The 13,968-nt window shown below is 45.0% G+C and overlaps 1 protein-coding gene across 1 annotated transcript in view; it reads left to right on the plus strand.

The window, feature by feature from the left end:
• The window catches only part of LOC132819582 (metabotropic glutamate receptor 1-like), a 313,439-nt gene that overhangs the window by 217,487 nt on the left and 81,984 nt on the right, over positions 1-13,968 (plus strand). Inside the window, exon 5 of the mRNA XM_060831152.1 lies at positions 3,199-3,434. Coding sequence (XP_060687135.1) covers positions 3,199-3,434 — 236 coding nt within the window. The remainder of the gene's footprint in view (positions 1-3,198; positions 3,435-13,968) is intronic.

Here is a 13,968-nt window from a genome sequence, read left to right on the forward strand (position 1 = left end):
GTATGAGGTGTATTTATGCACAAAACCTACATTTGTCTTAAGTCCTTTTCTGTCTTATTTTGATCTTCATGTCTTTAGTTTTCGAGTGAGCTCTAGCTTTAGCTGTCGCTGGGTGAATTGACATGGAACACGTAAGGACAAAGGGTACTTGGTGAGAGATTGGGTTGATGTGAATTGGCATTAAGTTGCCATGGAATTATAAGGAGGCATAAGGGAGCTGGAGGTTTACCATGACTTGGCACAGGTAGCGGGTTTGGGAGTTGATGAGGAGTGAGGGCTAGAAGGCCTAAATTTTAAGAAAACAGGTGGATTAAGTCCTGGAGAACAGATAAATGTTATACAAACAACCTGCCTTGGCATTCTAAATCCCTTGTGACTGCCTCCGATCGACATTTGGGGCAGAGTACTTGACTTCAACACACACACACACACACACACACACACACACACACACACACACACACACACACACACACACACACACACACACACACACACACACACACACCCCTCCCCTTCCCCAGCCCCAAAATCAGCTCAAGAGGGACACTTTCTCCTGATGTTGTGGTAGCAATCTGTCACATTTCAATGAAATTTACTGCCTTGGGAGCAAACCTCCAGCCCTATATGTCTGTGTAAAGTACTCACTGGAGTGGGATTCGAACCCACAGCCAACTGACTGAGTAGTGTGAATCTTACCACTGTGCCTTAGCTGACACCAAAGGAAACACTCATTTTTATATATGTATGCTCTGCATTCATTGATATTCTTGAATGGAAAAAAATGGCAACAGTTGGAGTGTAGACTGATTGGAAATAATCTCCTACAAAGAGCTTAAAGGCACTGGTAATACCAAACTGCAGCGGAAATCACAGACATCGTGTGAAACACAACATATTGAGTTTTAGTCAATCGAGTTTAGAGTGTGAAGTGGATCTGTTTATGTTTAGCCTGTCTATTTTAACTGTGAATTATTGTGCTGCTTTTGGGTGACATATGAATGTAAACACTAATGGGTCTGTGAGAGATACTCCAACATGGTAAACGATGTAGAGGTTGTATTGGTATTGATTGTAATAAAGTGAATTCTCTTTGTGATTAAGCAAGTTATGCAGCTTGCGACATAAAGGGGTTTGGTGCGTTGCAAGTATTGACTTTCATGCAAAACATTCTGGCATACTCAAAGGTGTTAGCAGCCAGATGTCTCAGTTTTTATTCACACAGGTAAACAAAAGTGTTCTATAGCTGACTCAACTTCACTTACTTACCACCCACCCCAGCAAGGCTCTGCTCCCATGTCACAAAGAACAGGGAATTGCACTAATTAACACCCCAACCCCTCCAAAGAAATAGGCTCTGCAAATCTATGCAAGCAAGAATCAGCCCTATATGGAGTATAGCTTTCCCACAACTCAGCATAGCCCTTCCATGGAGATTGGCAGACAGGCTACATCAAGGGCACTAAATAAATGCCAGCTATGGCAGTAATTTGTATTATTTTCTCATAAAAACAACTTAAATAATGCATTTGGAAACTGAATGGAGTGAAGCTTACTAAAGGTGAACTGAATTATATAGAATTTACAGCACAGAAAAAGGCTATTCAACTTTTGCCCGAAACGTTGATTTTCCTGCTCCTCAGATGCTGCCTGACCTGCTGTGCTTTTCCAGCACCACTCTAATCTAAACTCTGGTTTTCAGCATCTGCAGTCCTCACTTTTGCCTATTCAACTCAACCAACCTATGCTGATTGTCCTACCCCTTTCATGAATCCAATTATCTCTTTGGGTGTGAGTCACCAGCTCTCCATAAAAATAGACTGGTTTTGCGACCACAAAAAGTGTTTCAAGGTACAGATGTTAACTTGGAATTTTGGTGCAGGTGGAAAATTTTCTGATAAGTTTTTTCTCAAGTTATAATTTAGATTAGCAATCAGACTCTGACTTAGAACTGGAAAACTGCAAGCTAATTAAGATGCCTAGTTATTTAAAACTATCTGGCAATACTAGTTATCCGTCAGGTGAAAGTGAGGACTGCAGATGCTGGAGATTAGAGTTGAGAGTGTGCTGCTGGGAAAGCAGAGCAGGTCAGTCAGCATCTGAGGAGCAGGCGAGTCAACATTTTGGACAAAAGCCCTACATCAGGAATTCCCGATAAGGGCTTTTGCTCGAAACGTTGACTCTCCTGCACCTCAGATGCTGCTTGACCTGCTCTGTTTTTCCAGCAGCACACTCTCTACAGTTATCTGTCGGTCAACTTAGATTGAAGGGATATTAATCACTGTAGCAGGAAGTTGATTTAACAGTTGTAACTTTAGCATGAGTACAAAAGTAGACATGCTTCTGCAAACTTTGGGAGCATCGCGTGAGTTAAGGAAAGAGTATTTTAAGATGAAGTATTAACTTAGGAACTCAGTACAAGTGGAAGATTAGTGAAGAGATAAAGTAGGCTCTGTTTTTGTAACATTTTTAGCCTCCAGTAGTTGATGAGTTTACAAAGGCATTAATTCAGTGAATGGGAAAGGGATTGATTGATGAGTTTTAAAATTTTATTCCTCTAAACTGTAGATTCAATTGGTATTGTATTGGGAAGGTATCAGTTTAACATTAAATTTGCAGCTAAAATAGCTCAACATGACTGCAGACTTCAAATGAGTAATGGTTTTCCTCAGCATGTCTCTGATTTACAAAGAACAAAGGTCAGGAACAGGCCATTTGGCCCATCAAGCCTGTGCTGACACATAAAGAACAAAGAAGCACACTGCACAAGAACTGGTCATTCGGCCTCCAAGTCAGCACCAACACATTTTACCCTTCCATGTTAAAACTATCTTCACTCACAGGGTCTGTATCCCTCTATTCCCTTCCTATTCAGGTGTTGGCTTTTCTAAACCAAATGATGCCTTTTCTAAACTAAAAGGCCTCCATGCGGTGGATATCCTTCTATTCCCTGCCTATGCCTGTATTTGTCAAGATGCCTCCTAAACGTTTTCTTGGAAAATCCCCATAAATCAGGTTATCTTTTCACCATAACTATTAATTATGGTAGTGAGTTTCATATTCTTGCATTCTCTCTGTGGAAAGAAATATTTCTTGAAATCTCAATAATTCATAAATATTATATCGTCTTCTGTGTTTCGTGCCCTGACTTTTTTTCTCACATGTTTTGATCATAGTCTTTACTTTCTCCTGCTGCAGCGATGGTTGGGCAGACCGTGAGGAAGTGATTGAAGCCTATGAGCAGGAGGCGGTGGGAGGGATCACCATTAAGCTGCAGTCCGCTGAGGTCACCTGGTTTGATGACTACTACCTGAAGCTGAAGTTGGACAGCAACACCCGCAACCCATGGTTCCCGGAGTTCTGGCAGCACCGCTTCCAGTGCCGTTTAGAGGGGCACCCGCAAGAGAACCAAGCCTTTCAGAGACTCTGTACAGGTACAGGAAAGATACATACCTCTATACTGTGTGGTATTTACTTCTCAGAATTTTAGGTCACTGCATTAAAATGATTTGGAGATGCCAGTGTTGGACTGGTGTGTACAAAGCTAAAAATCACACAACACCAGCTTATAGTCCAATAGGTTTATCTGGAAGCACTAGCTTTCAGAGCTCTGCTCCTTCATCAGGTGGTTGTGGAGTATAAGATTGTAAGATACAGTATTTATAGCAGAAGTTTACAGTGTGATTTAACTGAAGTTATATGTTGAAAAGGACATGGATTGTTTGTTAAGTCTCTCATCTTTTAGAATGATCATGTTGGTTTCAGTTCTTTCATACGTAAATCGCAAAACGTTTTCTAAAAGTTACATTCTCAATTGGTGTCATGTCGGCCCAGATAATGTATTGAAAGTGCGAGCTGCCCCGTGTGAGACTGTCTGTGCCACAATGTTCAGACTGATTCTAATCCAAAAAAACGGATTTACAGAATTGTCCCCTCTCTCTCCCCCACTCTTTATAAAACTGGTATCCCTGTGTGCTCTCTGCCTTTATGAAGCATAGCGTCCTCCACTCTCTCATTCTGTTAGGTGCTGGTGACTGTCTTTGGGTACTCCTCTCCTTTACACTTTTGGGGCTTGATTCAGACAAATGGAATCTTGAACTTGTACATAACATTGTAAAAGGAAATGTGAGTGGTTTTAGCCATAACTCATGCACGTCTAAAATTCCTTAATGTTCTGAACTGCTTTGATGATGCCTGCTGGAAATTTGACCCTGAGGTGTTGTAACCCTGATCTGTGACATGGTTGTCATACCACAAATGTAGCTTGATGGCATTGCGCTAATTGAACACAGCGCTATTGATCTAGATTAATTCACACTCGGCATCTACTGCACAGTCAAAGGGCTGTTCAATCTTCTCTAAATGAAGGAGACCAAAGCAGTCATTATGAGTTATGTGTTCTAATGCTGTAAAAGGTGACAATCTCCAAATGGATTGTTGAGTGTGTCACCGGCCTTCTGAATGACTAGGTTTCCCTTTCTGAGATACCCCTCTCAGTAAAAACTTTACTCATGGGAGCTGAAAATTAATGCATCCCTTCTCACATTCTGAGTTGATTCAGCTCTCATTGTTTTTGAAGAACCAATCCTTTGATTATAGCTGACCACTCGTAAAGGCCTTCACACTGGATATGACGCCTCCCTCTTAGCATCTTGAAAGCATTGAGAGCTTGATTGCTTTTTTACTGAAATGCCGATGCACACAGGAGATGTGACCGTGCTGTCTCTGCGTGTGCATAAAGTTGCAGAAATGAACTGCGCAGATACAAGTGGAGGATGTGGGAGCAGAGAGTATGGATCCAGATGTTTGTCACCAGGGAGAGTAGTCAAGTCAGGAAAATTCCTGCCTCATTGCCCTCAGCCTCAGTAGTATGACCCTGAAAGGTGGATCCCCTCACCAGACGTTTAAGGGTGGGCAAAGCCAAGTCTGGTACCCACAGAAGAAGACTGGAAGCAGCACTGTGCCATTCAAATGCCAAGACAGCTTAGGTTAAAAGGTTCTCCTTTGTTCTTGGGACTAGGTCCCAGTGACTTTGTCAAATGTTAGGCTCTTTAACCCTTAACATCCTAACAACAATTCCCCCCACCCACTCACCATGCTGATTTAATACCAACCCACATCCCCATGGACCCATATATAGCTTCAATGACAGCATTAAACATGTGCAGTGCGTGAGGTAAAGGAAAACGAGTGTGATAACTGTCTGCACTTTAGGTAAGTGTATTTGTGTGCGTGTGCGTGTGCGGTCTTTAGAAAAGGGAACTGTGTATCTTTTGAGAGTGAACTGGTCACACTTTGTCCAAGTGGTGCAACATTAGTGCTACAAAAAAATCTCTCTGTAAACAATCTCTCACCTTGACCCAACTGAGATCATCAAGCTTTTTTTTTCTGCATTGCTGCCGCATCCTCGTGGAATTAAATTTGCCATCTCAATCCCATTCCCTTTCTGAGGGGCTGCATCGAAGATTTCCCACCCTCACAGGAACATGATAAAATCCCAGGTCTCCATCCAGGACACGCAGATCTCCCGGGAGGCACCACTGAAGCAGGGAATACTTCTTCCGACAGACCCTCCCTTCAGCTTCAGTCTCCCAAAGTGAACTTCCAGCAGCTTCCAATACATTATTGCAGCTTCTCTTTGTAAGGAACAAAATGTTGGCAATAAACACTCAACAGGTCAGGGAGCAGCTGCGGAGGTTGAAATGGAGTCAGCGTTAGAAGCCAATGAGCTTTCACTGGCTCAGTTGATAAAATGTGAGCCTGAAACATTAGTTCTTTCGATTTCCACAAATGCTGCCTGACCTGCTGAGGGTTTGTTTCCAGTATTTTGTCTTATTTCCAAGAATCAAAGTATTTTGATTTTCTCATTTGGGGGAATGTACCGTTACAAAGTGAAGTCTGCCTGATCTGTCTCAGTGCTAATTGAGCTCCCTCCAGTGCACAAAGCTGTTGGCAATTCTACTGAGAGGAGTGCAGAACAGGACCACACGACAATAGTAGAATCCCTATAGTGCAGAAAGAGGCCATTTGGCCCACTCCGAACAGCATCACACCCAGACCCAGTTTCTCACCCTATTCCTGTAATCCCAAATCCATCTCACCTGAAGATCTTTAGACTGTGGAATGCAACCAGAGCACCCAAAGGAAATCAATGCAGACACAGGGAAACATGCAAACTCTACACAGACAGTCACCCAAGGTAGGAATCTAACCTGGATCCCTGGGACTAGGATGCTAACCATTGAATCACTATGCCACCCAGAAATAAGGACAGTAGGTCAATTATAAATTCCACTCACTCATTCAACACCACACAGGCAGGTGCCTTCTTATCCCAAACTCTAAGCCCCCACTTTACTGCCCAATATTTATATCAAATCTGTTGTGAAATTTGACTCAAAAGATGTTCTGAGACTTTTCTTGACATTTTGGTTCAGCTTTTGTTTTTTGTGCAAAATTGTTTTGGATTCACTGATCAAATGTCGTATATATTTCTTTGTTACCACTTTCAGTCATTTGAAGCAGACACAGAAAGTCCCTTGCCAGTAGAAAACCCATAGTGGGCGGCACGGTGGCACAGTGGTTAGCACTGCTGCCTCACAGCGCCTGAGACCCAGGTTCAATTCCCGACTCAGGCGACTGACTGTGTGGAGTTTGCACGTTCTCCCCGTGTCTGCGTGGGTTTCCTCCGGGTGCTCCGGTTTCCTCCCACAGTCCAAAGATGTGCGGGTCAGGTGAATTGACCACGCTAAATTGCCCGTAGTGTTAGGTAAGGGGTAAATGTAGGGGTATGGGTGGGTTGCGCTTCGGCGGGTCAGTGTGGACTTGTTGGGCCAAAGGGCCTGTTTCCACACTGTAAGTAATCTCAAAAAGATTCAGAGGCCTCAAAATTCAGGGGGACCTCTTCAATTTTAGCCACCAGCTTCAGATGGTGGAGGACGTGCAATATTTCTCCCCACCGTTTGGGGGCCTGAGTGAACAGTGTAGTACCTGAAAAATGCCCCAGAGTTGAAAAGCCAATAGCTGTAGAATATGACATAAAAGTAAATGTAACCATGTGGCACAAGAATAATGTTCTGACTCTGAGCTAGAAAGGTCCAGGTTCACATCTCACCACAGAATGCGCTGGCCACAGTTGTTATTACAGTGTCATGTCATTACATGTCCAACAATGAAAAAGACTTGCTTATAAATAACCTCAACAATAGAGAGAAAGGAAAGTTAAACATTTAATTTGAGCTTTTGACTTGCATCTTAAAGAATAATTACAGTTTAACCTCACTTTGTGGTTAATCTCAAACTCTGACAGACCTGGTGCTCAGTTGAATTAAGAATTCAATAACATAACATTAAAGTGACAAAGATTCATATTGGTAAGTACAGAATGCTGTCCATCAAGACGTGCACTTCTCTCATTATAATTACATCCTCTCACTTACCATGAGCAATGCCAGGGAAGATCAGCTAGTGTAAGGGAAAAGCACAGAAATAATTGCTTGGTAATACAGAACTTAATCATTGCTAAAATGGATCGTGAAATTGAAGCTTTCAATCTCGCACTCTTCAGGACTGAGATGCAAGAAACCAAACTGAGAAAGGGAACAACAATTTAAATTGGCTCTTTTTAGCACTGTTAAAAACCTAGAACAATCATTCCACACTGATATTTATGAGAGGTTTATGTTTGATATAGGGAAATTGTATATTGCAAACAGTTGACGCTTACAAGCTAAATTGTAATTAGCTACAATATTTGGATGAGATTCCCTACAGTGTGGAAACAGGCCCTTCAGCCCCAACTGACCCATTTCCCTCTGGCTAATGTACCTAACACTATGGGTAATTTAGCATGGCCAATTCACCTAACCTACACATCTTTGGACTGTGGGAGGAAACCGGAGCACCCAGAGGAAACCCACGAAGACACAGGGAGAATGTGCAAACTCCACACAGACGGTCACCTGAGGCTGGAATTGAATCTGGGACCCTGGTGCTGTGAGGCAGCAGTGCTAACCACTGAGCCACCATGCCACCCTAGTGCCTGAATCTTACATGGAGCATTGCAAGCCAATATATTACTATGAAGCGGTGTAGTGGCTCAGTGGTTAGTACTGCTGCCTCACAGTTCTGGGGACCTGTGTTTGTTTCCGCCCTTGGGAACTGTGTGGTATTTGCATATTCTCCCTGGGTCTGCTTGAGTTTCTTCCGACAATTCAAAGATGTGCCGGAAAGGTGGACTGATAATGCTAAATTGCCCATACTATTCAAGGATGCGTAGGCTGGGTGGATTAGCCATGGGAAATGAAGGGTATAGGGATAGGGTGGATCTGGGTGGGATGTTCCACAGAGGATTAGAGTGGACTCCATGTGCTAAATACCCTGCTTCCACGCTGTAGAGATTCTAAACAAAATCCTCTGAGCAACGTCAGGGGAAATCTGCTGGAGGCACAACATTAGCATTAAAGGTAGTGTGATGTAAACGATTATAAAATATGACATTTAATGTCATTGTTGTGAGCACTGTTCTCTCTAAGCTGTGTTATGGACCAAGCCAGATCTCCTCAAAGTAGCCCAGACCCTAACTTTGCTTGTTGTTTTAAGTAGGTTCAATGTGGATATTCCAGGAGAGAAGCAGTTGGTCAACCCATTTAGTTTTAAATAAAATAGAATTTATTTAAAAGATTATCGAATGGAACAAAAGAGAGCAGAATACCAAATAACATAACCTATCTGAAAACCCAACAGATCATCCCAACTTAATGATGCTGTTCCAAATACTTGCAACAATCCTCATAAACACAAAAGGTAAAATAAAACACTGGGTCTTACAGGAGAGAAGTCAGACAGAGATTAGTATGGACCTGCTTCTTTAGGGTCCAGCAGCTTTTTCAACTTTACTGCTAAAAGCCAAACCAAGCCAGAGAAAAACTGAACTGGGAGAACTGGCCACTCCCCTTTCAAAAACTTGAAAGCCTGTTTCCTGAGGCAGTATCTGTAAGCAATAATCAAACTGGCCCTAAACTACTTCAATGCCAGGCTTTTCGGAGTCTGTGTCTTCTACGACCTCTCTGAAAAAAACAGCCAAGGACAGCATAACCTTGTTAAAGGAGCAGCACTGTCACGCTCAGATGCATGCTATGTTCATAATGATTCGCATATGGATACATTAACTTTCGGTTCTCAAAGTTGTTGCCATCCATGGACCTCAGATATCTGCACAGCAGCAGGGAAAATGGAAGGTAATGTAGGTTGAGTTGGGGTTTCAGTTTTCTGAGTTAGCACCTGGTGTGTTTTTCTGTGTCTGAAGTTAATAATGAGCTTGTAAGCATTCCTGTAGCCATGGTGACTTTTTTTGAAAATAGTTTTTGAAGCATGGTATTAGGGAAAATGGGTTTGTGTCCCACTAATGGGTTTTGCTTATTTTAGATTGTTTGTCATCCATAAAGGTAAATAAAGGGGCCTCAAGGTGTGTTAGAAATGTCTGGAACCAGTATTTGTTTTAAGCTTAAGAGAAATGCCCATAGACATCGTAGTTTAAGATATGACATTAAGTGGGGATATCCTATGATATCTTTGTAATAGGATGGCTGTGTAGACCATTGTTCCAGAGAAGGGAAGGACATATAGTGAACAGGTTGCTTTAGAATGCAAGATTAATGTTAGTCCCAGACCAGAAGTGGAGGGATAAAACCCAGAAGAGATTACATAAAACTGAGTACATTGACTTGCAGCTCTGTGATAGCTCCAGGAAGAGGTAAAAACAATGACTGCAGATGCTGGAAACCAGATTCTGGATCAGTGGTGCTGGAAGAGCACAGCAGTTCAGGCAGCATCCAAGGTGAGGCGAAATCGACATTTCGGCAAAAGCCCTTCATCAGGAATAAAGGCAGTGAGCCTGAAGCGTGGAGAGATAAGCTAGAGGAGGGTGGGGGTGGGGAGAAAGTAGCATAGAGTACAATGGGTGAGTGGGGGAGGGGATGAAGGTGATAGGTCAGGGAGGAGAGGGTGGAGTGGATAGGTGGAAAAGGAGATAGGCAGGTAGGACAAGTCCGGACAAGTCATGGGGACAGTGCTGAGCTGGAAGTTTGGAACTAGGGTGAGGTGGGGGAAGGGGAAATAAGGAAGCTGTTGAAGTCCACATTGAAGCCCTGGGGTTGAAGTGTTCTGTGGTGGAAGATGAGGCATTCTTCCTCCAGGCGTCTGGTAGTGAGGGAGCGGCGGTGAAGGAGGCCCAGGACCTCCATGTCCTCGGCAGAGTGGGAGGAGGAGTTGAAATGTTGGGCCACAGGGCGGTGTGGTTGATTAGTGCGGGTGTCCCGGAGATGTTCCCTAAAGCGCTCTGCTAGGAGGCGTCCCGTCTCCCCAATGTAGAGGAGACCTTATCGGGAGCAACGGATACAATAAATGATATTAGTGGATGTGCAGGTAAAACTTTGATGGATGTGGAAGGCTCCTTTAGGGCCTTGGATAGAGGTGAGGGACGAGGTGTGGGCACAGGTTTTACAGTTCCTGCGGTGGCAGGGGAAAGTGCCAGGATGGGAGGGTGGGTTGTAGTGGGGTGTGGACCTGACCAGGTAGTCACGGAGGGAACGGCCTTTATGGAAGGCGGAAAGGGGTGAGGAAGGAAATATATCCCTGGTGGTGGGGTCTTTTTGGAGGTGGCGGAAATGTCGGCTGATGATTTGGTTTATGTGAAGGTTTGTAGGGTGGAAGGTGAGCACTGGGGCGTTCTGTCCTTGTTACGGTTGGAGGGGTGGGGTCTGAGGACGGAGGTGCAGGATGTGGACGAGATGCGTTGGAGGGCATCTTTAATCACGTGGGAAGGGAAATTGCGGTCTCTAAAGAAGGAGGCCATCTGGTGTGTTCTGTGGTGGAACTGGTCATCCTGGGAGCAGATACAGCGGAGGTGGAGGAATTGGGAATACGGGATGGAATTTTTGCAAGAGGTAGGGTGGGAAGAGGTGTAATCCAGGTAGCTGTGGGAGTCGGTGGGTTTGTAAAAAATGTCAGTGTCAAGTCAGTCGTCATTAATGGAGGTGGAGAGGTCCAGGAATGGGAGGGAGGTGTCAGAATGGTCCAGGTAAATTTAAGGTCTGGGTGGAATGTGTTGGTGAAGTTGATGAATTGCTCAACCTCCTCGCGGGAGCACGAGGTGGCGCCAATGCAGTCATCAATGTAGCGGAAGAAGAGGTGGGGAGTGGTGATGGTGTAATTACGGAAGATCAACTGTTCTACGTAGCCAACAAAGAGACAGGCATAGCTGGGGCCCATACAGGTGCCCATGGCTACCCCTTTGGTCTGGAGGAAGTGGGAGGATTCAAAGGAGAAATTGTTAAGGGTGAGGACCAGTTCGGCCAAACAAATGAGAGTGGCGGTGGAAGGGTACTGTTGGGGACATCTGGAAAAAATGGAGGGCTTGGAGGCCCTGGTCATGGCGTATGGAGGTGTAGAGGGTTTGGATATCCATGGTGAAGATGAGGTGTTTGGGGCCGAGGAAACGGAAGATTGGAGGAGGTGGAGGACATGGGTGGTATCTCGAACATATGTGGGGAGTTCCTGGACTAGGGGGAATAGGACAGTGTCGAAGTAAGTAGAGATCCAGGAAGAGGCTGTCCACAGTTATAATCTTAATGAAGTCATAAGTGACTTAAACCTACCAAGGTGTTAAGTGAAGAGACTCTAATGTGAATAATGTACGAGTGTTTTTCTTTTGGGTGCAGTAGTAGGTGGGTTGTTTGGGTACAATACAAAAGTTGTTTTGCTTCTTTTCAATTTATGAAGGCAACTTTCCCTTGAACATTGGAGGCTGAGGGGTGGAAGTTTATAAATTCATGAAGGACATGGATAGGGTGAACAACCAAGGTCTTTTTCTCAGGGTAGAGAGTCCAAAACTAGAGGGTATAAGTTTATGATGAGAGGGGATAAATTTATAAGGGACCTAAGAGGCAACATTTACACACACAGTGTGGTGTGTGTATGGAATGAGCTACCAGAGGAAGTGATGGAGGCGGTTACAATTACAACATTTAAGAGGCACCTGGATCGGTATATGAACAGGAAGGGTTTAGCGGGGTATGAGCTAAATACTGGCAAATGGGACTAGATTCATTTAGGATATCAGCATAGACAAGTTGGACCAAAGGATCTGTTCCATGCTGTACAACACCAGGACTTTATGACTGTGAGTGTTTTGGGATTAATGGGTTTTACTCTTATTGTGCGTCTAAAAAATCTTTGAATTTTTATGATGAGTACTTTTTTTTATTTCAAAAATACACTTTATTCATAAAATATTTTGATGATCTATACAACTGGACATGCCATACATAGGTAAATATTCCATTTCTTGGCATACAGAGACAGAGTAATCATTCATATATATAGGTCTGTACGATTACTATCCACACATTTAGCAGGGGGCTCAGTGGAGCCCCCTTACTGCATCGGACCCTTGTGCTTAGGCAGGCAGATGTTACACGGTGGTCTTTCCCCACCGTGCCTTGACGGCAGCTGCCCCAAGCTTCAGTGCGTCCCTCAACACGTAGTCCTGGACCTTGGAATGTGCCAGTCTGCAACACTCAGTCGGGGTCAACTCCTTCAGCTGGAAGATCAACAGGTTTCGGACTGCCCAGAGAGCGTCCTTCACCGAGTTGATGATCTTCCAGGCACAGTTGATGTTTGTCTCGGTGTGTGTCCCGGGGAACAGACCGTAGAGCACGGAGTCCTGAGTCATGGAACTGCTCAGAACAAACCTCGACAAACACCACTGCATTCCTCTCCAGACTTCTACTGCGTAGGCACATTCCAGAAGGACGTGTGTGACAGTCTCTTCCCCCCCCCCCCCCCCCCGCAGCCGCTTCGAGGGAGCATGCGGTGCAGGAGAGAGTCTGGGCGTGCATAAAGGATCTCACAGGCAGAGCCCTTCTCACCACCAGCCAAGCCATGTCTTGGTGCTTGTTGGAAAGTTCTGGCGATGAGGCATTCTGCAAAATGGCTTTGACAGTCTGCTCAGGGAACCGCTCGATAGGATCCACCTTCTCCTTTTCCCGAAGGGTCTCAAGGATACTACGTGCTGACCACCTCCTGATGGACTTGTGGTCAAAGGTGTTTTTCTTCATAAACTTCTCCACGAAGGACAGGTGGTTCGGAACAGTCCAACTACTCGGAGCGTTCTGCGGCAGCGAGGCCAAGCCCGGGGACAGGTAGAACCTCAGTACGTAGTGACATTTGGTGTTTGCGTACCGGGGATCCACACACGCAGCTTGATGCAGCCACACACAAAGGTGGCCATCAGAGTGAGGGTGGCATTGGGTGTATTTTTTTCCCCCATTGCCCAGATCTTTATACATCAAGTCTCTTTGGACCCGGTCCACCTTTGATGTCTATATAAATTGGAAGATGGTCCGGGTGACTGCAGCGGCACAGGTTCTGGGAATAGGCCAGACCTGTGCCACGTATAATAGCAATGACAGTGCCTCACACCTGATGACCAGGTTTTTTCCCACGACTTGGCGCACACCCCAGCCACCCCCCACCCCCGAATCAAACATTCAGCACCTTCAGGTGGTTGGTCCTGACGGTGAAGGGGATTGAGGATTGGTCGGCCCAGTTCCTGAAGAGCATGGCCTCGCTCATGCCTTGGTTTACTTTGGCCCCTGAAGCCCGTTTGAACTGGTCACATGTGCACATGAGTCTGCACACGGACAGTGAATCCGAGCAGAAAACGGCGACATCATCCATGTACAGGGAGGCCTTAACCTGCAGGCCCCCGCTGCCAGGAATAGTCGCCCCTCTCAGGCTCGCATCCTTCCTGTTGGACTCGGCAAATGGCTCTATGCAGCACACAAACAAGGCAGGAGAGAGAGGGCAGCCCTGCCTGACTCCACATCTGACTGGGAAGCTATCTGATTCCCACCCATTGATTGAGACTGCACTGACAATGTTGGTGTAGAGCAGTCTGATCCAATT

Source organism: Hemiscyllium ocellatum, chromosome 10, assembly GCF_020745735.1.
Source record: "Hemiscyllium ocellatum isolate sHemOce1 chromosome 10, sHemOce1.pat.X.cur, whole genome shotgun sequence".
Lineage (NCBI taxonomy): Eukaryota > Metazoa > Chordata > Chondrichthyes > Orectolobiformes > Hemiscylliidae > Hemiscyllium > Hemiscyllium ocellatum.